Source organism: Colletotrichum phormii (assembly GCF_030913505.1).
Source record: "Colletotrichum phormii strain CBS 102054 chromosome Unknown BDP81scaffold_3, whole genome shotgun sequence".
NCBI lineage: Eukaryota > Fungi > Ascomycota > Sordariomycetes > Glomerellales > Glomerellaceae > Colletotrichum > Colletotrichum phormii.
Window position 1 is genome coordinate 1,979,658 of NW_026851445.1, and position 25,762 is coordinate 2,005,419.

The window sequence follows — 25,762 nt, forward strand, 5'->3', positions numbered from 1 at the left end:
CTATGTATATTCCCACACGGTGGGCGGCTTGCTTTTCAATTCCCCGGCGATAGACAGGATGACTGGAAGGGTTCCCTCAGCGCTCCGCGGAGCAGCATCACTCGATTTTTCTCAATGGAACGGATTTCACGGTGTTTATATAAAAATGCACAATACCCCCCGGAGGACTGGAATTCCTTCTCACGAATTGGCTTGGTTGTTTTTCAATGGATACGGTGTCGATGGAGGCGCATACGCCTAGGAATTAGTGGAGGAGGAAGCAGGGAGAAATCGACGCGATGGACGTCGTAGATGGGAGGCAAGGGGGAGTTGATCCCTAGACCCCCATTAGCAAATTGACAATGCAACAACTAGATGGACCGGTGCGTGGTTTCTGGAAGTTGGTTGCAAGAAGCAATGTGTATAGGCATAGCCGAACAAGAATTCAACATTGCTATCACGGCCATTGACCGTTATTTTGTCAACGCATACATTGTCCACCATTATCATCATGCCTGTGACTCTTGAAGACTAGTGTGGCAGAGTCACTACAAATGATTATACATGTACGAAGTCAGAACAATGGTATTAAATTTGATGTTGATATAGCTCATGATATGCATATTCCCTCCCTCCTCTTCCCTTCCCTTCCTATTTCCCTCTTCACCCACCCGTCCTCCCAGCGATACTAGTAAAGTGGCGAGTGTGGTTTAGACCAAGAATCCAAGCACATTTGAAAAAAAGGGCTGCAATACACAGTTACGCAGCAGGTCATCGATGATCCACCCCCTTTCGGAGATGAGCGTTGATGATGAATTGGGCAGTGACTGATACTCCCCCCTGACCCGTTTCCTAATACCGAAGACGAAGGCTCGAGTTTGACAAAACTGTTTCTTTCGACAGTATTTGCACGAATTCAAGGTTCGCCAGGGGATCGAGGGATTGGGTGGCTGGTATTACGCAGCCCCCAGAGTGGTGGAGGAGGAGGGGATCTCTAATTCAAGGTAAATCATTCCTCATTCAGCTTTCCATCAATTTGGCCGTTTTCAAATCCTCGCAATCAAATCATCCAAAAGCTCGCCCGTCTCCCCGGGACTCGCGATCCACGCCGTGGTACCCACGCTCCGCGCCTTGAAGTCGTTGCTGCCCGCGCTGAGGAACTGGTCGCCAATGTGCAGCGTCTTCTCGCCGGCGATGGGGGTTTCCGGGTGTCCCGCTTTGGCGGCGAACCAGCGCTGGCAGACGGTCACGCCCCACGACTTGTCGCCAATGTCGACGAAGACGTCACGGCCTCCGTTGAAGGCGCAGAAGGGGACGCGGCGGCGGGTGGTTGAGGAGGAGGACTCCTTTGCGTCAGCGGAGGACGTGTGCGCGATTGTGCTGTGGCCGGCTGCTTGGGCGGGTGAGCCTAGCGCAGAGAGCTCGAGAATCTTTTGGACGACGAGGACGGTTTCCTCGAGGGACTCGCGCGGGATGCGGACGGCCGGGTCGGTTGCCACGATGCCGACGGCGCGGTCTTTGCGGAGGAGCGTGGCGGGGAGGTTGAGCGTGCGGATGCACTCGAGCAGCGCGCCCTCTGCGACGTCGAGGAGCGCAGAAATGTCGGCGTCGGACCAGGATGCCATTTCGGGAGTGAGCCATTGCTCTTGCGGTACGGGGCTCAAAAGGTGCGGGGAGGACGGGTCGTATTCGAAGAGGTAGTTTGCTTCGCCGCCCATGATGACGATGGAGGCCTTTTGGGAGGGGGATAGGGAGGGGGAGGCGGCGATGGCGTCGAGGAGGCCGTGGAGGCGGTCGTAGTAGCGGTCTGCTGTTGTGTAGCCTGCTGCTGTGACGATGCCGATTTTGATGTCGCGGCGGAGGAGGGAGAGGAGGCGGGGGATTAGGGGGGAGGTGGGGAGGAGGGATTCGCCGTCGTCGTAGAGGGTTACGTCTCCGTCAAAGGTTGCGAGTTGGAGGGTGGTGGTGGAGGAGGAGGATAGGCTGGAGCTGGGACTGCCGGGACTGGGACTGGTGACGGCGAGGATCTGGGCGGCGTTGAGGATGAGGCGGACGTCGTTGAAGGAAGGGGAGACGTAGCGGCGGGAGGAGATGAGGCGTTTTGCGTCCATGAGAGTGAATGCTGCTTCGAGGGGGAGGCGGGTGAAGAAGGGCCCTGCCGAGGGGACGAGCATTTTTAATTTTGAGGGGAGGTCTTCGTCTTGACGGGTTACTGTTGGTGTGTTAGTCTGACAACTTAGTCTATAGAGGAGAGGGGTGGATGAGGTCAAGTCAGTGAGATGAGATTGGAAGAAGCTTACTGTGGTCGTCAATCATGTGCTCGACGTCGCGAAAGATTTCGGCGTAACGGCGGTGGGATTCCTCTGCCATGCGGGCTATGCTCGTCGCTCTCGTGTCGAAGACGCCGGTGGGCTGAGAGTAGAGGACGAAGGGGACTGCCAGGAGACCTTTGATCCATTCTGGAGATGAGAGTTAGCCAGTTGCTATGTGAGGGGAGAGCTTGGTCGGTAGGCTTTGGACATCGGGGAGGGGGTGAGGGCAAGGTGGCCGACGATGATGAGCTAGAGGGTAGTAGGACAGCGACTTCGCTGCCGGCTAGAATCTTGATCATTGTCACCATTCCAGGTTTCCCTTGAGAAAGAAGTCTGTTGTTGTTGGCGAAGCTGCCATGAGAACCTTTGGACACTTGTCATGAGACTCGATGAGCTTGGCAGATGCTGCCGTACCTATGAACTGGTCTCTTCTGTGGGTCTTGAGAGCGTCTGTACGAGCGTTAGTTGATGACTTCGTCTCAATGAACAGATGACAGTATGGTCTGCTTACACTCTACCCTGTATCTTGTCGTCATGATGGGCTACCTTCGGATTCGAGGTCAAAGGTTGAGAGTGAGGTTGAAGATGACGGGGTGAGGAGGGGTAACGGCTCTGTAGAGGGGTAACCGATTCTTGTTACTATCTTCCAGTCTTGTATCAAATCTGTGAGATTGTGAGATTCCCAGTGACGAAGTGAAGCTTTAGAAGTTGTGTATATGGCAGCAGGATGAAGTAGTATCAAGAAGAGAAGAGGTTGTGTTGTAAGAAGGAATGCAGTTAGAGTCTCCGTGGTGAATAACGAAGTGAGGTTGAATTCCACCGCCCATGGAGCTCGGGTTCCACCTTTTCCCCCAACTGAGGAGTCTGAGGTGCAGGCTCCAGTGGTCCGGCGGTCCACATTCGGGGGAGAGCTGCTGCAGCTGCACCTGTCGCAGGCGGAATGCACCAGTGCCAGGGGTGCGCTGCAACGCTAACATCTACCGGAGGCCGCCGCTACCCGGCTGGCTCAGTTCAACTTGTTCAGGGTTCACTGGGGGAGATTGGGGAAACGCAACTGCTGTGACCCCGCTTTGGGATGCATTCGTACTTCATGGTTTGTGTTTATGACTGAGGCGGTTGTCGTTTACCTACTAGTTGGACATGGAGTAAGGTATCGTGTATGAGAGACTGTAAGATTGATAGCGTGCTTCGCCGGCTTCACATCCATGGCTCTGCCTTTCTCAGATTGGGGGAAATCCACACTTTGAGTCGTTGAGTCACGGATACACTCCAAACTTGAGGACAATACCTGAGGTGCCTGAGTGAACCGCATGGAATAAAGCTGAGAGAGGCTGCAAGCGAAGCAGTAAACTGTGATCATCTCTTGGACCGCGCTCAAGACGCAGATCAACCCACGAGGTGACAGTCAAAGTTGGGCGCCGAAAGATTCAAGGGATACAGACGTGGTGTTCAATCACCAACACAAGTCACAACCGAGACTTCCCACAGTGGGCTTTCACAATCGTCTTCCGGATGCATGAATGAAAAGCAAGCGCAATGCCGAGTCAACATGCAGCCCGGAGCACTTCGTTTTCGTGACATCGCGAGTTATATGACTTGACACGGCGTGAATGACAGGGCACCTACGACCAAAGAGCTTCAGGAGTACTGGGCTCGTACACTACGCCATTAACAACAACGCCCTTGATCAAAATATGAGAAAGGCTCCCCAAAAGGAAAGCTGCGACTGTGATGGAGGCACCGGACGAGATGTTGGAGCTGTGGGGGGCTTCTTACCTTCTTAGGCATTTTAAAGCTCGAAGTTTTCCATCATCCGAGTAGGATCGATAGCTCAGTGGTAGAGCGGGCGATTGCAGTTCCATGCAGTTATCGCCAGGCCCCGCGTTCGAACCGCGGTCGGTCCTATCGTTTTGCCCACATCGCGGATATAACTTCCTTTTGGTCGGGCACGAGCAGGAATGAATTTATGACATCTTTGCCCTCGGTAAGCCCCAAATCTGAGCTTGTACGTAGTGTTTTTTTGAATTTCGTCGAGCGCGAACGAGTAAAGTTCATCCAACCTAATCCTGGCTTACCACACACCATCGTTGAGGCAGCATAAGCTTGCCAATCTGCCAAACCTTCGTTCTTCACACCGAAACGGCAACGACGTCTTTTAGGGGCATACTCTATCATATTTACACAAGCATTACACTCGAGTGTCGCCCGTAGCCTGCAACTCGAAGGTCCCAAGTCGGTCTTAGTCATGCCTGTGAAGCCTTAGTCCGGAATACCCAGCAAATGGATGCAAGGCGCAGGCTAAGATGGATGGATATCTCTTTCGCGAGAGACACAAGATGATGTCGGAATAGGGAATTCAACCACCGTAAAACCGAGTGACAGAGTTCAACTGATGCTGAGTGAGTGCAATGATACATGTCGTTCTACGCCCTAACGACCCGAAAGTGTCATCTTCAAGGTTTACCGGGATACGGAAGACGGTAAAATTCGACGACACTTTCGGAGCCAAGCCAATCACAGTTCACCACTTTTGAAATCTCCTGACTGAAATCGAACTGAACGAGAAGAGACGAACGTTGTTGATTGGAAAACCCGGGCAATCTTTCGGCCCCGGGGCTCGTAGAACGGCCGCCCGAAAGCACGTTCCGAAACGGAGTAGTCCGCTCCTCTTGGAGCTGGCGGGGTTCGGGCATGGCAATATCGGCCGAACTCTGGGGAAAACACAGGATGGGATCGCTGCACCGAATTTGAAGTCGAGAGATCGTCGTGAAACAATGCAACATGTTACGGTTACATGGAGCTAAGGACCTTTGTTATCCTGTGACGAATGAGAGGGGTTCGCTTGCTAATGGGGACGGAATCGGGGGTGCGGGCGAGTGAATGCCGATGACCAGGTTCGAGGCGACTTGGAAAGGGTGTGTGTAGTGATATCATGTTTGCATGGAAGCACAAAACGTAGAGGGTTTTTATAAAGAGTCTGTTTGGCCGATTCCCCAATATTACTGGGCATCAATTTGTGTCCTTGAAGCCCATCTTCAGACCAAGGAAACAATATGCTGCAATCCTTCAGCCTCAGCGAGGCCCGGTGGTCGTTGATACTGGTCTTACCAGTCGCAGCGTCTAGCTTAGTAAGTCATATGTCCATGTTTGTCACAAATCCCATGAGCAAGCACAGTTGTCCAGGGCGAGGCATCAACGACAAACACTCAACCACCATCACCAGATCCTCGCATACTTCCTAGGATACGCCGCGTACCAGCTCTACCTCAACCCCCTCCGCAAATTCCCCGGCCCAAAACTATGGTCAATCTCCTCCGTCCCCTACGTCCGCGAATTTATCGCCGGCACCTGCCACCTCAAAATCCTGAAACTCCATCAGAGGCACGGCCCCATTGTGCGGGTAGGCCCCAACCACCTATCCATCAACCACCCAGACGGCATGCAGGAGCTCCGCGGCCACCGCAAGAGCTACACCGGCGAGAACGGAAAGGACCCTGTCAACGCCCTGCCGAACCGCGACAACATCATCGGCTCCGAGCGCGGGGATCACAGCCGCTTCCGCAGGGCGCTGGCGCACGGGTTCTCGGCGCAGTCGATGCTTGCGCAGCAGCCTATTATCAAGGGGTACGTCGACACCCTCTTTGAGAAGTTGCGGGCGGCATCGCGGGGTGGCGAGGAGACGGTGAATGTGGAGAAGTGGTTCAATTTCACCACGTTTGATGTTATTGGCGATTTGGCGTTTGGGGAGCCCTTTGAGTGTCTTGAGGACAGCAAGTATCACCCCTGGGTGGACCTCATCTTTAAGAGTATCAAGAACATGGCCATGTTGACGAGTTTCCGGCGTCTGCCGTGGCTGAAGCCGCTTCTCATGTTGACGCTTCCTAAGGAACTGATGAATAAGTATGCTCAGAACCGGGAACTATCGAGGGAGAAGGTGCGGAAGAGGTTGGAGCTTGGGAAGAGCCGGCCTGATTTTATTGATGCCATGATCAGGAAGTCAGAGTCAGCAGGACAGGTACGTGTAGCCACTTTCCGTGTCCAGGTCCCCAGATGCAGGTTACTTCTTCTGGGTACAGGAGGCTGACCATTTGCAATCAAACATAGACCATGTCGTTCGAGGAGATGACATCCAACGCCATGGTCCTCATCATTGCCGGCTCAGAAACGACGGCCACACTGCTGACCGCGGCAACGTACTTCCTCGCCAGCAACCCGCGCGTGTTAGCCAAGCTAAACGATGAAGTCCGGTCGGCGTTCACGACGGAGGACGAGATCGACATGCTCAGCGTGCAGAACCTGCCGTACCTCTTGGCTGTCTTGGACGAGAGCTTGCGAATGTTCCCGCCGGTGCCTGGTCCCAGCCCGCGGGCGATTGGCGAAGGGGGCGATACGATTCTGGGCGAGTCTATTCCGCAAGATGTAAGTTCTTTCCCCGGCGTCTGGGTTATAGGGTTGTGAGAAGTTACGTGTGCGCTGACTTTGAGAATCGTGTGTTCTAGACTGTCGTGGATGTGTGGCACTGGTCACTTTACCATAACCCCGATCACTTTGCTTTGCCGGAAGAGTTCATCCCGGAGCGATTCTTAGGCGACCCGCGGTTTGCGAATGATGCAAAGCATGCTCTACAGCCGTTTTCCGTCGGTCCTCGTAACTGCATTGGAAAGAAGTTAGTAACCCTCAGCCGTGCTTCACAGCTTAGATGAGCAAGTCGTCGTCTTTAGGAACCTCGCTGACAGATGTTTATCTAGTCTTGCCTATGCCGAGATGAGGTTGATCCTGGCGAGGCTGATCTGGAACTTCGACATACGACCAGCTGCCGAGACCCCGAAATGGTACACTGAGACCAAAGTGTACATTCTGTGGGAGAAAGGCGGATTGGATGTGTACCTGACACCTCGGGTCTTGGAAGAATGAAAGTGAGTTGTCCATAGTGGTCATGCACCGGGAGGGAAAGCCTGTGTGCAGGGATGGTGTTGCTCATTTTGTGCATCTATAAAGTTGAGACGTGAGACTGAAGGAAATGCAAGGGAAAATGCAGGAAGAACGCCTTCAATATGGCCTAGATATTTCAAGCACTGCTGGCCACCCACTGGGATGCGCGAGCCTCACCAACAAATCATATCAAATGCATGCTTCCTTCTTCAAACCAAAGCGAACAGTTACTTCTGTATGCGAGGAAGCCAACCTTGATGGGAAATTGTGTGCCCAGAATAAAAGGGTTGCTGAAGGCGATTTCCGTAGTTGCTAGAAGCTCCGGAATTGAGCCGGACTCATCTCCGCTGCGGCAGGCAGCTCCCTCATCTGTGCTCTTTCATTGGTTTGTTCCCAAAGCTCCACCCTTGCATGGAAATGGTGGCCTCAGTCCCCACACCCACTCCTCCTGGGGCGCCTATATAAGCTCGACCTCTTCCTCGCCTTTGCTTGTTTTCCCTTTTCCTCTTCTTCATACTTACCTTCATGGGCGGTCTGGCGATCAAGAAATCCGGACCGCAGAGAGGGATGCCTGCATTGCACATCGCGGAGTAGACCTCTCTCGATTGTCCTTCGGGGCCATCGCTGTGGCAATTTTTGATTTTCACCTTTTCCATTTTCATTGTGTCCATCTGCTGCGTGCGGTGGTATGAAGAAGATGTGCAGGCTCCAGGCCTCCGGACCGGGCAGCCACCAAAGGTAGAAAAGTACCTTGATGGCCAAGTGACAAAGGCTGTCATTCCATATATGTCAGGTCAATTCTATTCCTGTCACCAGCACAGCAGGCGTCCTCTAGGTCGGGGGTCAGGTCAAACTGTGGCGTGGATGGTGGAATGGTTAATGGTCAACAATTAATTACGCCAACCAGCCTACTCGACGACAGGCTAAGCGACCGACTTCGAATCCCAGCATGAGCACCAAGAGATGTAGCCCCAGTTCAGCACCGGGGGGTGAACTCTTTTGCTATTTGAATTGATTTTTTGGTGATGTTTTTCAAGTGCCTGCCTTTGTGATGTTTTTTGGTGTTTTGATACTGCGATCCCGAGTGGTGAGATGCTTAGTCATCGATTATTGGGACCGAAACGTCCCTCAACACCTTCAGTTGAGAATGAAACGTATTGTCGCGCGTCGTGCCAGGGGAGTCCAGACGTGCCGAAAGGTTCAATAGAATACTGTGACTGTATAGCAACCGTCAGCGCTGGCTTACGAACGAACAGGATGTTGCACTGACTGACTCTGGTGATCGAACTCCACATCACTGGGCTTGAGTACGGGCCTGTTTCCACGAACTCTCTCCAATAAAAGTCCGAGACAGCAGGACTAGGTGATCCATTAAGTAGCTCGATGTTTTCTTCAGGACCTGTCCAGCTCGACTGCTTGAGACGCGCATTATCGTGTCGTGGTCGTTGTCGAAATCCATTTAGTCGATGATCCTTCATATAGCCGAAGAGGAGCGACAGGGTCAGACGGATATCTGGCCCTAGTCACACCATCCAGCCGGAAGGTCCCTGTGGAATCAATAGATTCTGTATGCCTGGGAAAGATCGATAAAGCATTTGCCTCATTTCGCCTCGATATCCTTCTTCCCATTGAGTAAGAAGTACAACAGCTCTCAAGGCAATTGGGTGTTTGACAGAAAATCGTCAAAGGGTCACGAAGTCACCAACCGTTCTTTGCATAAAAGCTGTTCAAGGGCCATTCAGGTTCGTGACAATATCTTCAGGCTGTGCCTATCCCGGGCATCTGGAGACTGGGCGGTAGAAGCCTCCCGCGTAGGGCATCTTGGCACCACCGAGGTCGCATGTCTGTGTATCTAGGGGATGTTGAAAGCAAAGTAGGCCAGGGTGAAAAATCCATCACGCTCTTTACTTATTTTGCGTTAACGTCTTCGTTCACGAATACGTCCGAACTGCAAGAAGAGTAGGAATACTAGTAGAGATCTATATCTAACTTTGTTACCTGGCTCGCATTCCGATTATCTTCGTTTACGAATACGTTCGAAAGCAAGGAATAGTGGGAGCGCTAGATGGGTATTTAAGTTTAAGGCTTATGGCCAGTGTTACCGTACCTGTCTTGTTAGATTCATCGTGCCCCTGCTACTGGGGTGACGTGGGCGACCACTCTCCTCACCCGATGTGCTTCCCATGCAGACGTGCGGGCACCGCCGGTCCACGCGCAACTATTAAAAATAAGGTATTCTGGCGAGATGTGCTTTCTTATATGCCTTCATTGCTCCCATAATACTGGCGATGTCGAGCCCAACGTCGATTTTAGTCCAAGGCACTGTTAAAGATCAGGCAAAAGCTTCAGCACTAACGAGGCTCTGACCCGGTTCCAGCTTAACAGATCACCTGAACGACAGAATCGTCGCTTGGTTTGGCGTGTATTTTTTAGGAGCTCGTCAGAGCGACGGAAACTGGGGGTACGTGATGACAATCCTGTTGCCAATCAAGAAGGTCTCTAATGTGGACGCCTCCATCGTGCGCGAAGGCTTCTAAACCCCTGCTCTGTCCATCATCCCTCGTCCTTTTGTACATGAGTGACTCTGTCAATTTCAAATGATAAATACCAAACTCACCTGTCTAACGTATGCTTAAAGCTCTGGATACCGGCTGGAAGCACACCATGCTCAGAGCCTGTGGTGCCGTTCAGTCGGATCAGAATAGGACCAACAAACAACTTGAATGACATATGAGACCACTGCTAGTGTTAGAACTCTTTCTGCTAGATCACAGTCCCTATGGCTTGACTTGGGCATTGTCAACAGTGCCTACATTAGTTCATTCCAGAGTACACAGAAAAGAGATGGAATTGCTTCTCACCCTACGTAGATCAATTACCTAGACTCCTATACGACACGCAGTGACAAGCCCAAACGCACCTCTTTAAGCCACTGTACTTGTCAGAAAGAACAATGGAGAGCAATATGAAAGGCGGTAATCTCCCTTCTTGTTCATCTCTCTCCCGGGCATTGATCCTATCGACCCCTGATCCTCTTAATAATAATGAAAAGACAGAAAGCCGAACGCAGCCCCTTTCGCTCTACTGAATCCCGTTTCCTTAACGTATTCGTCACCCCAATCGGTCGGACGACGGACAAGTAGAAACGACCGTAGTTTTGATAAATGGGTACTCTATCTTGACCTCTACCTTATCACATTGGTTCCAAAGCTCCCTCAATCAAACGAAGCTCGACCCGTTCCCCGTCGTCACCCGCTCGATGTGATGTGCGATCAGCTTCTCGCATTCATTTGACAGTGGCCTCATTTTATGCCAAGTCGTTATGTAGAAACGCGGGAGCACTACACTGAAAGACATGCTTTATCAACTCTAGAAATAGAAGCTCGGCTTACATCTCTTAGCAAACCCGAACTGTTCCCCGCCATTATTGCTATATCTATGTTAAATTAGCTTCTTTGGAGTTCCGAGGATACGAGACATGCCATAAAGCTCTTATCGTATCGTAAAAGACCGGACCGGACTCTCTCCAAGGTCAGTAATGCATCCAGTCTTTGCTATGAACGCGCACTCCTAGAAGAGTACAGGCTATAAGATTCATAAGACAGCATCAAGTACTCACGCTCATTATCTTACCTTTCAAAAGGGACGAATACGGGCGGGGAACACGACGAGAAAGGACGAACGCGTTGCTACTATAAGATGAGCAGTCAAGTCGGCCAAAAGTACCCATCTTCACTCCACCTAGGCATCCCTCAGGTCCCCCAGCCCCCATCATCTACGCAGAAATACCTCCCGTAGCCAGCCCTCCTGCACAAACATCTCCCCTGGCTGGGGTTGCTTATCCACGTTCGGAGTTGGAATCCCCACCGCCGTACAGTTCATCCTTCTGATATCTACTTCAAGACACTTGCTGAACAAGTTTGTAGGATGCCCATGTGGAATAGAGCAAGACATTCCCTGGCCTTACATCGATTGCACAAATGTATATGCTCTAGGTTCATTAGGGAAAAGGCAGAAAATCAAATCAAATGTGCCAAGGTTCACGCAAAGGCACGAGGAAACCATCAGATCAACGAATCGATTGCTCATATTTCCCGCTCATCCCCCTCATCCAGGTTTGACATCCCACCCGAGGTCCATCTTCTTGTGGCCTTCGCATACCCATCCGCCAGTCATCCAACAAAAGGGACCATACGAGAAAGGAAGGAGAGAGCTGCAAAGAAAAGAAGAGAAAATCAAAAGAGGACGCTGAACACGACGCTGTGCTGTGAAGTGATACAGAACCCTGGTATCCCTGAATTTGAAAAGAAAAAGGATGGAGTCCTGAACCCCCCCCCCCCCCCCCAAACGCCACCCTTACGCTTTGCCGAAAGCCGTTGAATCCAGACCAATGGGGGGTTTTTTTTTTGAATATCCCTGTCTTGCAACCGACCTTGAAAGACATGTCATCAGTGGACAATTATCCGCCTGAATACATGGGAGTTGTATGTACGTTTCGGCCCAATCTGACGTAAATCAGAAAGGAGACCTGCGAATGTTTGTGGACTTGAAACAAGGACGCCAACACAAGTGCAAACACACTGCAATCATTCGTCGTCAAAGATCTCGTAGGTGTTTTGCAGAATTGTATCGACAACCTTGATCTGCCATCCGGCATCGGCGATGCTAGTTGCCGGATCGGTACCCATGACCGTGGGGCCAAAGATGACAGAGAGGTTGTGGGAGTTCATCCGGTTGACGTGGGAGTTCTCCATGACGCGGTGGAGGTGCAGGGTCAGCGAGCGCAGAGTGGCGTAGTTGGGATCGGGGAGGCTGTTGATGATGGCGTGGAGGGAGTCTCGGCGGACGATATCATCCTCTTGTTCTAGGAGGGGTCAGTACTATTCTAAGTAGTCAAGCAAGGACAACTTACTGGCTGCCTCAACCAACTCGCTGTGGTGCTCTGTAGTAAGCAGAGGGTTGGGGAGATCACGCAAGAACTGCTTCAACAGGCCAGTAACACTATTGACGTCATGGTAAAAGTTCTCGGGGTTTCTGAAATCCAACGCTGGGTTGCTCGAGTCGGTGTCGAACATGGTCTTAAGCTTGTTGATGTGTGTCAACGAGCCGGACTGTCGGTAAATACCCTCGACGCCAAGTCCGTAGAGGTCCACTGCCTGGATACACTGATAGACGACCATAGGCACAGGCAAGCCGTCTCGCTCATACAGGCGAGGCAGGCTTAGCCCGAATGTGGGCCTCGCGGCATTGGGCGACGGTCCGGAAGAACCGCCGAGAGGAGGGGACTGTCTGTTCTGTTGCGGGTAGCCTCCTGCACCTGGTGGTGGTCCTTGGGGAGGGTATTGTTGTGCCGGGGGAGGCTGGTGCTGCTGAGGAGGCTGGTACTGGCTTTGCGGCGGCGGCGGCGCCCGTTGCTGCTGTTGCTGCGTTGGCGGAGGCGACTGCGAAGTCTGGAATGGCAGGGCTCCCAGCTGTGGCGGTCCCTGGGAAGACATGCCACCGCTATTGTATGTTGGCGCTACAACACCAGAGTTGCGGTTCGACTGGAATTGTTGTTGTTGGCTAGGCTGGTTCAGCATACTGTTTGTGCTGAAGCTGCGCCCATGTTGTTGCACCTGAGGGGGTTGCTGCTGCTGAGACGATGGCCTTGGCTGTTGGGCGGCCGGCATGTTAGGGGGCGCAAAGCTTTGGGGAGAATCGGATGGCGGTTGGAAGTTGCCTGGTCTAGCAGGAGGTGGCATATCTCGTTGCGGTTGCTGATTCAGTCCTCCTGGCGGCCCAGAAAACTGTCCGGGTGGCGCCGCTTGCGGTACGTTCGATACCGAAGCATTGGGCTGGTGACCCATTGCTTGCTGTCGAGCGGTTGCCAAGATCGGGTTCTTCTCGTACTTGACCTCGCCGTTGTTGTTGGCCACCTTCGAGTGGTGAGATGTCAGGTAATCGTGGAGGTCCTTCTCGTTGTTGATGGCCAGAACGGCCTCGCGAAGACTGCGCGGTCCTCCGCCAGAACCCTGGCCCTTGAAGGGGCTAATACTAAGGCCGTTACTCAAGAGCAGCTTCTCATTGAAGGAGGCTGTGACTGTGTTAGCTCAAGCTTCTTCAGGAGCGACGTGAGACCTACCAAACTTCTGCATTTGCAGTGCCAGACCAGAATCAGTCTCCTTTACCAAGTCCTGAAGAGCGGAGATGGCCTCCGGTCTCGTTCTCGCAATCAATTCAGCCTTCTCACTCTGCAGCGTCTGTACCTTGGCCTGGTAGTCCTGATCGGCGCCCTGGGCTTTGCGCAAAAGGTCCTCCTCGTGCTGGGGGCCAGACTTGGACTTCAAGCTGAACATTTTGCCACTGTTCCTGCTTGTGTCGCCGGTGCGCGCGCGGTCGTACTCTTCCGCCAAACTGTCGTATTTGGCCTTGGACTTGCGCATCGCAGCTTCCAATTCTGCCACTCTGTGTTCCGCCGCCAAGCCGTTGGCCTTCCACCCTTTTCTGCTGCGCTCCGCTACGGCAGCCAGCTCGAGCAGGTCGTCGTGCATCTGTTGTAGTGAGAGGGCGAACTGTGTTCCGTTTTCGGCCATGCGCTCGTGAATATACATCATTTCGCTGTAGGCCTGGGCAAAAGAACCCTGCCTGTGATCGGGCTGGTGCATTGTTTCCTGGCTTATACGAGATAATTTTTTGAGTGAGGAGGCGTGGCTTTCTTCGATGTGTGATCGCTTCTTGAGGAAGAGTGCAAATTCCTAGAGTCTCTGTCAGCAGCTGTCACCCTCGTTGGGGGTCGGGGTCGAGACTCGGTCTCACCTTTGCGGAAGCGATGCTCGCCTTGAGCTGGTTCAGCATGGTTGCGACACCAATCTGGGCCATTGTCAGTGTTCGGGTGGACCGGAGAGAGAGCAGACGGCGTCCTTACATCTGATGACAGCACTTCTTGGACCTGGCGCGAGACCTCAGAAGTAGGCGTGGAGCCCACGTCGGCACCGGCGGGGGCGCCGCCGTTTGCCGTTGCGGCCTCTCCATTCTGTGAGAGAGCAGCGGTTTCTGTGTTTCCTAGCGACATGCTGCTTGCTCTGTCGCGCTGTTCGTTGTGGGAGGGTAGATTGTCGTCGGATGGGGAGCGGAGGTCGGCCATTTTGAGAGGTCGGGGGGGAGTTGAGCAATGCGGCGCAAGTCTAGTCAGGTAATACGAGATAGAGGCTCGGGCTCAGGTGGCGGCAGGCTGCTTGCGAAGACGGGACGAGACAAGGAAGAAGCCAGGACAGGCGTTGTTTCGAGACGTGTAGGAGTGAGTTGATTGAGGGCGCGAGCTTTGCGGGTTCGCGGCTTTGCCGTGGTGAGAGGTAGATTCCCGGTGCGACGGTAGTGGTGACCGTGAGCGAGCAGAGTTGGGGGATGTGTTTAGGTGGAGAGGCAGGGGGTGAAACGGAGGTAATTCATGCGAGAGGCTCGATGATGGGTTCGTGGGAGGATGGGTCGTCCAATGTGACCGGTCGGACGGGGAAGTGATGGGTATTGTGCGGATGAAATGTGGCCTTGGATACACGGATGAGCGCGGGACGGGCGACGATGGAGGAGGAGGTGGTGGTGGTGTGCTGCACAAGATGGACGCCGCTTGTGCGTGGGTACCTGGGCAGCTGCTGATGGACCAGGGGAGCACACGGAGAACGGATTAACGTGGGACGAGTGAGGGACCACGACCTAGAGCAGCAATCGATGGAGGCGACGGGCGAGAGTGGTACGTCAGGGACCTATCTACCTTTGGTAAGGTAGGTGGCTGAAGGTAGGATGGTAGTGGACGTTTAACGGTGTTGACGCGTGGAATTGGAACTTGAAGAGACTTGATCTGGAATAATGCCGGAATCGACAATGGGAATGGATGTCTCGGGCTATTTTTTTCTTTCAAACTCATGAATACTTGGGACGAGACTACCACAATACCTATGGAGTATCCGTAGGTACCTACCTACAGGCTACGGTGCCGTGGTCTTAGCGTACATCAGGCAAGGAAGCCGGGCCGCAGGTGCAGAACTGAAGGAAGGAGGGAATGGAAGGAACCTGACGAGTACACGAGGTCCTTGGCTCGCGGCGGAAGGAAGCTGCGAGGTGGAGAAAGGCGACGGGAGAGAAAGAGCGAGAGAGGCAGAGAAATGTCTGAAATCGGCAAGCGACAGCTAGAAGAAACGCCCTCGTCGCACGGCCTTTTTGCAAAGATGCATTCAATGTCTTTCTTTTTGTTTACACAGTTATAACCTTGCGTTTATGTACCTGATTTGATGCCCGACATCAGAGATGCAAACAAAGCACGAGACTAGAGCAATCCGTCCTCGACGCTGGTAGATTGCGATGCTTTGCGATCAAGAGGCACAGGACCATCTAGATGACGAGTGCCACTGCTATGCGCCTCAGAGATGGACGTAAGTCAGTACGTGATGGACAACCACACCTCAACTGCGGACAGTGAGTGAGTTTCTCCAATTACCTATGGAACGAATCCGTACTCTTGAGGAACGATTCAGTTGGATGCTATGAATAGCGACACTGATGTCGACCGTAGCGCAATCAGATCGAGACCCCCGGTGACAAACGATTACTCTAATCTCCTCCCCTCCACTACCATCAAATGGACTCTTTTGCTGAGGCGTCCCTCTCTCTCCACTATCGGGGCTAAAACGAATAAACTGGACCCCCCAGCCTCCCACCCCTCTTCAACTCCATTCGCAAATCACACAGACCTCGCACCACCCGCCACCGCCGCCCCAATCGACAAAACGGGCACGTAGTCTCTTTCGAGCTTAGCTCCCCTCAGTTGAGAGCTGAGCACTGCCCACCCGTGCTCACTGCTCAGCGTTGAAGAATGACGAAGTTCCAACGCGGGATGGATGTCTCTCGATCTTGTTCTGGTATTAGTGAGGCACGAGGTAGCAGTTCACGGCAACCTGAAGCACCAAACCTGTAGATCATCTCAGACCCACGGAACGCAACATCAGCCCAGTGACACATCGCTAAAGGGTACTAAGCAGCCATCGCGCAGGTTTAATTCAACTCGGATACGGATATACTACGGCACGAAGTACACATTGGGCTTCTGAGATGCCTCAAGTGGACTGATCCAGGAAAGGCCCTGTTTCGCGGTGCTCGTATCTTCATCTCTGGTCACATCTGGTCACTTCCCAGCTCGACTATCACTATCAACCAGAGACGGTTGTAGGAAAGTATGTTGAGCAGTCGTACTGAAGCTTTCGAGCTAGCCAAGGGTTCGATTCCTCCAACGTTCGACAATGGAATGCTGACAATTTCTTCAACTGTCGAGCCATTGATGCTGGTTCCACTTATACTTCACGACGAGTTGACAACTCAAGCGACAAGAGAGCTTCCCTCAGCATTCACACTTACACATATTGCTCTCCGCATAATCGACGTTAATCCATCGACTGAAGAATTGATAGCAACTGCCAATCCACCCCTTGGACATCCCAAGTCCCGACCTGGCCCCATCCTCTTGTCATCCCAAAACCATCCCCTCGATGTCGATCTCGTACAAAGTGTATCACACCTGCCCTCCCCTGTCCCAGACACCACGGCAAAATTGCAACTTGGCATCCCGAGTCCGACGTCGGAACTGCGACAGAAGATCTTCAAACCCGCCCAACTCTGGATATCCTTTTTAACCCCCATTCTTCATCCCAAACCCCTAGTTGACCTTGCTCGGCCATTCTCCCCTTCCATTGCAACACTCCATGTCACCTCGACCGTCAACGTCCCTCGCCTAGTTCGATCCACGCCCCGCGGCCGCGTTCGTCTAGTCTAGACTTATATTTAAAGTAACGGATCAAAAACACAAAAAAAAAAAAGCCCCTGGTACCGGAGGTGTGGACTCGAATTGACACCTTAAACGCTTGTCGAGCCGACTTTAACTCTACGCAGGCGATCCCTACCTTCTAGACTTTGGCGGGGGACATCTGACTGACTTCAGACCGCCGAGCACCCACTGATCTTGGTGATATCAGAATGTGATATATCACCACCATCACCTTCAGTAACCAACCCAGTGTCAGCAGCTGCATAACGGACCTCCCATGATGCATAGAGCACCATCACGCAGACATTCATGGAGACGAAGTGGGGCGGAGAAGATGCCATCCAATACGTCGGCCATTCTTCCCGTCATAAGGAAAGTGGACTATGAATTAACATAACTCTCATGGATGCTGCGGGAAGGATCTCAACCACCGATCTCATTCGCAGACGACCGTCTTCAAACTCCACCCATCCGTCGCCCAAGGACCTTGTCTTGGTCCACTGTACATACATGTCGGAACCGGCATGACAGACGTCAGCGTTTCAAGCTTTCGCGATAGTTGTCACTGAGCAGGCGTCGTGCGGAGTCGGTTCAGATCCGGGTATGGATGTTGGTTGCTCAGTGTCAAGTGCCCTTCACGCCTTTTTCTTAGCCATAAATCACGGCAATGATATGCCACCTAGTCCCAGGCGAAGCTGACGAACAAGCGCTCCCCTGATTCCCTTTTAAACCACCCCAAGACATGTGAGACTGAACGAAGCGGACGGGACGTAACATCCGAACAAGTACCGGCTGTCGCCGTAGATTCTAATTTGCATCCTTGACCCGCGGCTTAAAGAAGCCTATTCTATGAGATGGGGCCGGCAAGCTCTTAGCATGCCCTCTTCATGCCCTTCATCAGATGCTCTCCCGCCATCGTGACCCCGGTGACACTATACCGAGACCGAATCCATCACAACCATCTCTACACGTCCCTCCTCGAAGAAACTTGATACTCTCACCCACTACCTCGCCATACCTTTCCTTCACCTCGCCCTGCCGAGAACCCCCAACGCATGACGGTAATCCGCAGCTACCATGACAGCCCCTTGCATCCCCTAGTAAAACATCAAATCCAAAGGCTTCTGCTCATCCCCGTACCGCTCCTTGAACTCCTTCCTCGTCAACCACCGCGCCAGCGGGAGCATCGTGTCCTTCATGTCCATGATGCCGCGCTTCTTCTGGTCAATGTGCGAGGCGTCGACGACGAGGCGCTGGAGCTTGTCTAGGGATAGTGCTCCTGTTTTTTGTGAGTTGTATGATCAGCTTTGCTTCTCGCATGGATAACCGATGTGATTCGGGTGCGATGCACATGTGGGTAGTATGACGGCTGGGAAAATATATCTAGAAAAGGGGGGGAGAAGAGGAAGAATCACTCACCATTGTCTACCAACTCCATGAGTCTGGCGGGCGTTCCGACCGCGATGCCGGTTCGTGTTTTTTGTAGAAATTGGACTTGTTCGAATACCTTCATGTGCTTTGCAAACTATGAATTTCATCACGTTAGCCATACTTCCATCTTCGCCTCCTTGAAGCCGGATACCGGTGACCAAAAGGGTCTTCTCTCTCATCCCCCCGCAATCCTCATATCAAAAGGGGACGAAGAGATTGACGACAAACAAAAATAGGAGCGCAAAAAAAGAGTGAGGGAGAGAAGAGAAAAAGGGCACACTCACAAGCTTGGAAACGGTACTCTCCTTCCCCTGAAACTTCCTCACGGCCCTCACGACGTCCGCCGCCCTCATCCCCGCGGCGGCGACGATGATGGTGTGCGGCGCGCCCTTGACCTTGGGCGCCGTGAAGAGCCTGTCGGGCCTCTCGGCGAACTTCTCGAGGAAGGCGGGGAGGTTGTCCAGGGCGCGGGGTTCTGTCCAGGATGTTGTGTCCTTGATGGCGTTTGCTATTTGTGGTGTTTTAGTACGATTTTTCATCTTTTCGTTTCTTCCACAATCTTCGCTTTCTCTTTGTAGAAAAATTCATGATATATACATGAGAAACGAGTACATGTCAAAACTCACCTGAGATGGACAGGTCCAAAAGTTCAACCGAACTCAGATCCGTACCGAAGCGAGAAATCTTTTGCGCCGTGTAGTCTGCGAGGAGCTGGTTGTCCATGACGGCAAAGGACTCGTTGATGCCCAGCTCGGCGTTGAGGAGCGTCTCGTCGACCTGGTAGGCCGACTTCTTCTTCTGCTTCTTTGCCTTTTGGCCCTCGCCGCCCTCTTGGCTCGGCGCCGCTCTCTTTTTCGCGTTGGACATTATTGTTATGTGTGCCTTTTGTTGAGTTCTGGACTCTCTCTGTTGTTGGAAAGGATTAGTCGACTCAACTCCAGTGAGAATGATAGTCTTTGGGGGGATCGAGAAAAATTGGCGGTTAAGAGTTCCGGTGAAGATTTGGTGTAGTTGATAATGAGATGTTGCTGCGGTTTGAAAATTTCAGCATGTCGGGGAAAATTTGGGTTCGCACTGTGCATGGTTGTCGCAGACCCTTGTACGACACCTGGGAAGAGATCCGTTGGGTGCTTGGGCCCGCACTGGAGCATTCACAGTGCGCATACCTTCGCCCGCTAAAGCGTACCTCAAGACGGGCAGTTACCGACAGATTGACCGAGTAAAATACATTGTCAACAAAACCATTTCCTGTGCGTTTACCATCTTACCTGCGTATACCAAGCTTGTAGAGAAGATACTTGTAACAATTTGCCTGTTCATTTCACCACGTGACTGGAGAATGGCAGCAGAGTGGCCGTAGGGAAGCCTATATGTAGAATCTTGTTGTTCCTCAGCTGTTGCGAACGAGCCTCTACATCGACCTCCGCCAGGTACCCTGGAAGAGAGGACTGCCTGCAGTTCTCTCTTCTATACCAGGTGGTCGTCACTACCAAGACAACTCATTGGATGTATTCCATTGTTTCTCTTCTAACTTCCAACAGATGATAGCACAATACGCCTTGGCTAAGTCGTATTACTCAATCTGTACCTGTTCTGCTCGGGAGAAGACATCCACCACATACCACTTTCCATCGCAAAGGACGGGAACCAAGGCAGATGAGTGACAACAACATTTACAACAGCGGCGATTGTAAACGCAGAAACCCCGATCCTAGCCATTCGTCAAGTAAGCAAATACCTGTGGCACCTTCAGACATCTCCAAGCTTTTGGGCTAGAATAAAGATTTTAATGAACACTATTTTAAATCAAAAGCATCTTCAAATATTTGCTTCGCATCAACCAAAGCCCTCTCTGAAATCACGGTATCTTCTTGTCATATTGCCATGGAAGCAAAGTAGACGAGAACGGAGTAGCTTCCTAGAGTCTCACCAACTTAAGCATCACCATAACATGACAGAACTTACAATGCGAAACATCAGGAAAGAAGGACTCCCCGCCTAATCTAGACCTCCGTCCCGTACTTCGCCCTCCGAGATCCCGCCTCCGAAAAAAACCAGACCCCACAAGTGGCCGAACAGGCCGCACCCATCCCGGTATGTGAGCGCGAGCGCGTGGGTGTCCATCTGTCTGTCTGCGCCAAGCGCGGACCAGCCCCATAAAAATCTTCCTAATCGCTGCCGCCGCTCCTTATCGCTCGCGCCCCCCCCCACACCGAAACTTTTTTTTGGTCCTCCCCCCGTGTAGAGTAGTCCCTGGGCAACAATTTTCAAAGGGAAATATTTTGTTCAAGTCCCCTTCTTGACCGCGCCTTTTTTCTGCTCCACAGTCCGGTGACCGCTACGGGGCTTTGAATTATATCTTGGACTTTTGTTGTCATTGTTCAATCCGACACTTTACGCCTACGAATTCCATTCTCCCTCCCACTTTGATACCAAGACACAGCAAGCAACAATGGCCTCCGCAGAACTCTCCAAGAAGCGCAAGCGCGCCGAGCCCACGGCCGCCGTCGCAGACGAGTCCTCCACCGTGACGAAGAAGTCCAAGTCCGAAAAGAAGGAGAAGAAGGAGAAGAAAGCCAAGAAGGCCGCCGCCGAAGAAACCTCCGCACCCGCAACCGAAGGCGGCGAGTTCATCGCCCTCGAGGAATCAAAGGCCGAAAAGAAGGAACGCAAGCGCAAGGAAAAGGAAGCGCGTAAAGCTGCCGAGGCCGCCGCCGCCGACGAAGCACCAGACGCCGACGCAATGGACGTCGACCCCCCCGCCGCCGTGACGGAAGAGAAGAAGGCCAAGAAGAGCAAGAAGGAGGACTTGGACGTCAAGACGGAGAAGAAGGACAAGAAGGAGAAGAAGGAGAAGAAGAAGAAGGAGGTCGAGGCTGAGACCGAGACCAATGGCGTAGAGACCGCTGCTCCCGCTGAAGAGAAGACGGACAAGAAGGAGAAAAAGTCTAAAAAGGCGAAGAAAGCAAAGGACGAGGCTGCGGCGGCGGCACCTGCTGTCGAAGAAGCAGCTGAGCCAGCGGCCCAAGAAGAAGAGACGCCCGCCGAGGGAGGAAAGAGGGAAAAGTACATTGTCTTTGTCGGTGAGTCTACCTCTACAACCTCCATCACCAGCACCACCCATCCCTCCCACAAGAACTACAACCAGCTAACCAAACCACCCACCCCTCCCAGGAAACCTCCCCTACACAGCAAACAAGGACTCCATCAACGCCCACTTCGCCGCCTACAAGCCCTCGTTAGTCCGCTGCCTCCACAAGGACGGCAACCCCAACGTCTGCCGCGGCATCGCCTTTCTCGAGTTCTCCAACGGCTCCAACATGCGCACCTGCCTCGACAAGATGCACCACACCTCCTTCGACGACGGCCTCTCGCCCGCGCGCCAGATTAACCTCGAGCTCTCGTACGTTCCCGTCTCCTTCACCCCTACTACTCCTTACCTTTACACTTACCCTCATCCTACCTTGCCTGAACCAACCTCTTACACTCCGATACAAAACCCCCCCCCAACTAACAACCAACCACAGCGCCGGCGGCGGAGGCAAGAGCAAGTTCCGCCAGAACAAGATCAAGGAGCGCAACGTCCAGCTCGACGAGAACCGCCACAGGCGCATGCAAAAGGAGGAGGAGTACAAAAAGGAGAGGTCCAAGCAGGGCGGCGTCAACTCCCAGCAGGAAAGCATCCACCCCAGCCGCTTGGCCATGATGTACCAGTAGACGGATAAACGGAGAGATGGCGTGTATGTTGGATGGTGTAGTTTGGTTGTGTCAAGACGTCGAGACTGCTGAACAAAAAAGCTGGATCTGGATATATATGCCCCTGAGACTAGGTCCAAGATTGGATAACCAGGAGTTGTGGGATAGAAAATAAGGGGTCGATAGATGAACCATTTGAATCATTGCAACACTCAGGTCTCCCTGATTCGATACTCAGGGGCATTTGCAATGGCAGTCAATTCTCAAGACGAAGCTCATCCCTTCCTGACCCAGTGTCTAAATTTCTCCATGAAAAAAGTAGTGTCTTTGTGAGAGTGAGTGCTATCTACAGAAAACGTGGGATATCCTTGTGTTATGTGTTGCAAAGCATGCCCGCTACCAACGATTCCCCCTTGTGTCTGTCATTCTCTTCTTTGCCCTTTGCCCCTAAAAAGAGGCAAAAGAGCAATAACGAAAGCACTGATTCTGCCAAACTGCCGCGGCCGATTCCGTAGACACCACAGTGCCATTCACAAATCCGGCGTGGTAGGTGGGCAAAATCTGATATTTGGGGGTTGTTGCGATCTTCGCAGGCTGTGCTCAGCTGGGGGCCTTCTCGAGTGGGGGTGTGCCTCTGAAAGTAAGTTGTCTCTTCTCGTGTTGGATAGCGTGAGGCACCGGGTTGTGCAACATGGTTGAGCCCTGACGGAAAGGCAGCGGAGAACTAGGCTTGTCATACACTGCCGAACGCCAATCCAAATGTTAACCCGTAACGCTTGAGATCAAGTAAAGGTGTTTACAAAATCGTGCACTTGGACTTCTTCTTCTGCGCGGCAACCGGGCGAGGGTTCAGGACGGCACTAGTTCCAGGTTAGCTATGTCATCTTGCCCAGTTGCGCCGATCGTTCCTCACCGAATGGCCTCATCGAAAACGCTCTTCAGATTTCTCTGTGTCAAAGCAGAGCACTCCAGGTACTTGTGCGCCTTGATCTCCTTGGCGCAGACCAAGGCCTGATCGTAGGAAACAGGCTCCATGCGCTTTTGGCGGAGGGACTCGAGGGTGTTGGGGTCCTCTCTCAAGTCCAACTTGGTGCCGACGAGGATGATGGGAATGTTTGGCGCATGGTGGTCGATCTCGGGGTACCACTGCATCAAATTAGTGCTGATCTCCATGTGGTGGTGGGACGCCGTACCTTGGCCTTGACGTTGTCAAATGACGGCGGGCTGACAATGGAGAAGCAAATGAGAAAGACATCGGTCTGGGGGTATGAAAGCGGTCGCAGTCTGTCGTAATCTTCCTGACCAGCAGTATCCCAAAGTCCCAGGCTGATTGGCTTTCCATCAACCATCACACTCGCCGAGTAGTTGTCGAAGCTGGGAGCTCGAGGTCAGATCAGACTCCATCGTCAATCGTCATGTAGAGTGCTTACACGGTGGGAATGTATTCGCCGGGGAAGGCGTTCGTTGTGTAGGAAATCAGCAGGCATGTCTACAAGATGGATTAGTCGCGAGATACGGAGGGGTATGATGATAGGAGCAGCTTACCTTTCCGACAGCACCGTCACCTGTCACCACGCACTACAAGATCATCAACCCATTAGCCATTCGTTCCTCCCTACTGATAGCAGGACGATGATTTTCGCCGAGCGCGACGCACCTTCAGCGACTGGACTCCTGGCTGAGCCATTTCTGTGATATTCTGAACGATGTGTAGTTGGATTCCACGACAGTCGTTGATGCGAATAGAGTTCGTAGGTTAGGAGAGGCGGCGTCGAATTGGAAATCGATCCGAAATGGGATTCTGTAAAGTCAAGTGTGACACCGGGTTGGAGGGACAAGGAGAATGGCGAGTGTTTGGATTAGGCGGTGGTCGCTCGGGTGTGTTTGGTCCTGAGGAATGGCAATTATGGGTGTGGTATAGAGAGCTTTGGTATAGTATGGTACGATGTGGGCGGCCTGGGCTGGCGACAAACGTCGTGTCGCGTCGTGTCGAACAGACAAAGTGGCAGAGGAGATTCAGGCTCCAGGTAGCAGGAGCGGAAGGAACGAGGCGAGAGCGGAGGTTTGGACGACGAGTCTCTGTTTGACGGCAAGGTTAGGGTCGGGTACAGAGTGAGGTAGATGTGGTAGAGCAAGGCGAGAGAGAGTGTGGACAGGAGTATGAGGGCTTGGGATTTGGGTATCCGTACAGAAGTGAGTAGAGTTGGCGTGGCAGAAAACGAAGCAGGCACACTGCGCGGCAGTAGCAAAAGACAACTGGAGTTGCGGAGTCTGAGCTCTGGTGGGTTCCGATGGCTGCATAAAAAGTCGAGGTCAGAAATGTTTTGACACAGCGGAAGGGATTAGTGCCGCAGGAGGTGAAGCTGAAAGGGTGATAACGGTACCCTGCATATCTAACCTTCTTCTCAGGCAAAGAAAGTGGGGATGGGGGCAATTGGGAAACCTGAGGGAAGGGAAGTGGAGGGGGTCGGGGTGGGCACTGGGCACTGGGCACTGGGCACACTGGTAGGTATCCGTACTGGGAGTGGGAGTGGGCAGGCGGTTTAGAGTCGCAGTGCGGTAGGGTCCGTCGTAAGGTCCAGGGAAAGAAAGGTATGAGGTGAACCGTGAGGTGGTGAGGTAAGGCAAGGCAAGGTGAGGTGAGGAGAGCAGTATTGGGATCGGAATGGGTAGGTAGGTAGGTAGGTACCAAAAGGTACGAAGTACGGGGTCTGGTCTTGGGACAGGGCAAGGGGGGAAGAGGCCGACGGGGGGGGGGGGTGTTGAAGGTGGTGGGAAAGGGAAAGCGTTGGACAGTGGGCGGGAGACGAGAGGACGGGAGGAGAAGGATGAGGAGAGATGGAAGAGGAGCGAGCCCGAGGACAGCCCAGACCAGCAGGACAAAACACTCACCAGGATAAGGTGTAATAGACAGTCACCAGTGTGCTGTACGCAGTATGGGTACGGATTCAGATTAGAGCAGCAAGGAAGTCACTGCTGATGGGAAAGGTATCCAATGTTTCGAGGTTGGCGGCTACTTTACTGTTGGAGGTGGGAGTGAGTGCCCCCCGGCCGCAGCAAGCTAAGAGTGTTGAAGAGAACCTGAAGACGGGATGTTGTGTGAGTTGACTTTGGGCAACAAAGAAGACGATAGGGCGGTGGCAGTGGAAGCGGCCGGCTGTGGCAGTGAGCGATGTCGAGGCAAAGGACGACTAATTGGAGGCTTCAAGAGATTGGTTGTGATGGATTGGGAGGAGACGACGGGGAAGGGCGTTGGATGGATAGAGAGAAATCATCCACGGCTACAGGTACAGAGTGACGAAGTGACGAACGAGCAATGGAAGAAGGCAAAGCAAGGCAAGGCAAGGCATAGGAATGGCGAGGTGCGAGGTGCGAGGTGAGTTGAGGTAAGGATGAGGCAAGCCGCACCGAAAAGTACCTTTGGTAAGCTACTTGGTAGAGAGGTACCTGGGGTACGAAGCACAGTCTACAGATAACCAGGCGCTGGTTTGGGGAGGAGGGGAAGGGGAGGGGGAGAAGGGTGGCACGTACCGGTGTGCGGTCTGCGATGCGATGCGATGCGATGCGCTGCAGTGCAGTGCGTCGCGGGCAGCAAGGAGCTCCTGGCTGCAACAGTTTCGGC

At 52.9% G+C, this 25,762-nt stretch overlaps 7 protein-coding genes and 1 non-coding gene across 8 annotated transcripts; 4 read left to right on the forward strand and 4 right to left on the reverse strand.

Annotated features, from left to right (window-relative positions):
• Positions 1 to 633: 633 nt before the first annotated feature.
• Positions 634 to 2,555, reverse strand: BDP81DRAFT_131976 (IMP-specific 5-nucleotidase). The gene is made up of 2 exons (XM_060581751.1): positions 2,280 to 2,555; positions 634 to 2,191 (listed from the first exon to the last, which is right to left on the reverse strand). Exons 1-2 carry the CDS (start codon positions 2,347 to 2,349, stop codon positions 1,026 to 1,028), a joined length of 1,236 nt encoding a protein of 411 aa, XP_060449944.1. The 5' UTR covers positions 2,350 to 2,555; the 3' UTR covers positions 634 to 1,025.
• A 1,556-nt stretch (positions 2,556 to 4,111) lies between these two features.
• On the forward strand, positions 4,112 to 4,195 carry BDP81DRAFT_t76. Its single transcript has one exon. It is a non-coding gene; the product is annotated as a tRNA-Cys (tRNA).
• Positions 4,196 to 5,344: 1,149 nt separating this feature from the next.
• On the forward strand, positions 5,345 to 7,595 carry BDP81DRAFT_403436 (cytochrome P450; the record flags this gene model as incomplete). The annotated part of the gene is made up of 5 exons (XM_060588878.1): positions 5,345 to 5,419; positions 5,515 to 6,306; positions 6,396 to 6,710; positions 6,791 to 6,957; positions 7,040 to 7,595. The coding sequence occupies 5 exons, from the start codon at positions 5,345 to 5,347 to the stop codon at positions 7,203 to 7,205; spliced, it is 1,515 nt and encodes a 504-aa protein (XP_060449945.1). The 3' UTR covers positions 7,206 to 7,595.
• A 4,214-nt stretch (positions 7,596 to 11,809) lies between these two features.
• On the reverse strand, positions 11,810 to 14,346 carry BDP81DRAFT_310015 (RhoGAP domain-containing protein; the record flags this gene model as incomplete). The annotated part of the gene is made up of 5 exons (XM_060583593.1): positions 11,810 to 12,087; positions 12,136 to 13,296; positions 13,345 to 13,957; positions 14,019 to 14,072; positions 14,128 to 14,346. The coding sequence occupies 5 exons, from the start codon at positions 14,344 to 14,346 to the stop codon at positions 11,810 to 11,812; spliced, it is 2,325 nt and encodes a 774-aa protein (XP_060449946.1).
• Positions 14,347 to 16,157: 1,811 nt separating this feature from the next.
• Positions 16,158 to 17,074, forward strand: BDP81DRAFT_132114 (uncharacterized protein). Its single transcript, XM_060581752.1, has one exon. The coding sequence runs from the start codon at positions 16,429 to 16,431 to the stop codon at positions 17,020 to 17,022; it is 594 nt and encodes a 197-aa protein (XP_060449947.1). The 5' UTR covers positions 16,158 to 16,428; the 3' UTR covers positions 17,023 to 17,074.
• Positions 17,075 to 18,110: 1,036 nt separating this feature from the next.
• BDP81DRAFT_446259 (U3-containing 90S pre-ribosomal complex subunit-domain containing protein) lies at positions 18,111 to 19,311 on the reverse strand (the record flags this gene model as incomplete). The annotated part of the gene is made up of 4 exons (XM_060592042.1): positions 18,111 to 18,292; positions 18,433 to 18,538; positions 18,729 to 18,952; positions 19,071 to 19,311. The coding sequence occupies 4 exons, from the start codon at positions 19,309 to 19,311 to the stop codon at positions 18,111 to 18,113; spliced, it is 753 nt and encodes a 250-aa protein (XP_060449948.1).
• A 1,585-nt stretch (positions 19,312 to 20,896) lies between these two features.
• Positions 20,897 to 22,161, forward strand: BDP81DRAFT_446260 (uncharacterized protein; the record flags this gene model as incomplete). The annotated part of the gene is made up of 3 exons (XM_060592043.1): positions 20,897 to 21,527; positions 21,619 to 21,847; positions 21,972 to 22,161. 3 exons carry the CDS (start codon positions 20,897 to 20,899, stop codon positions 22,159 to 22,161), a joined length of 1,050 nt encoding a protein of 349 aa, XP_060449949.1.
• A 775-nt stretch (positions 22,162 to 22,936) lies between these two features.
• Positions 22,937 to 23,827, reverse strand: BDP81DRAFT_310508 (P-loop containing nucleoside triphosphate hydrolase protein; the record flags this gene model as incomplete). Its single annotated transcript, XM_060583643.1, has 6 exons — positions 22,937 to 23,000; positions 23,054 to 23,286; positions 23,334 to 23,514; positions 23,571 to 23,629; positions 23,686 to 23,718; positions 23,798 to 23,827. The coding sequence occupies 6 exons, from the start codon at positions 23,825 to 23,827 to the stop codon at positions 22,937 to 22,939; spliced, it is 600 nt and encodes a 199-aa protein (XP_060449950.1).
• Positions 23,828 to 25,762: the final 1,935 nt, after the last annotated feature.

Bases quoted from the DNA above. Each gene is read 5' to 3' on its own strand.
- BDP81DRAFT_131976 (XM_060581751.1), bottom strand. From the start codon at position 2,349: ATGGCAGAGGAATCCCACCGCCGTTACGCCGAAATCTTTCGCGACGTC. The intron at 2,192-2,279 runs GTAAGCTTCTTC...ACACACCAACAG, and splicing joins GCACATGATTGACGACCACA to TAACCCGTCAAGACGAAGAC.
- BDP81DRAFT_132114 (XM_060581752.1), top strand. From the start codon at position 16,429: ATGTTGAGCAGTCGTACTGAAGCTTTCGAGCTAGCCAAGGGTTCGATT.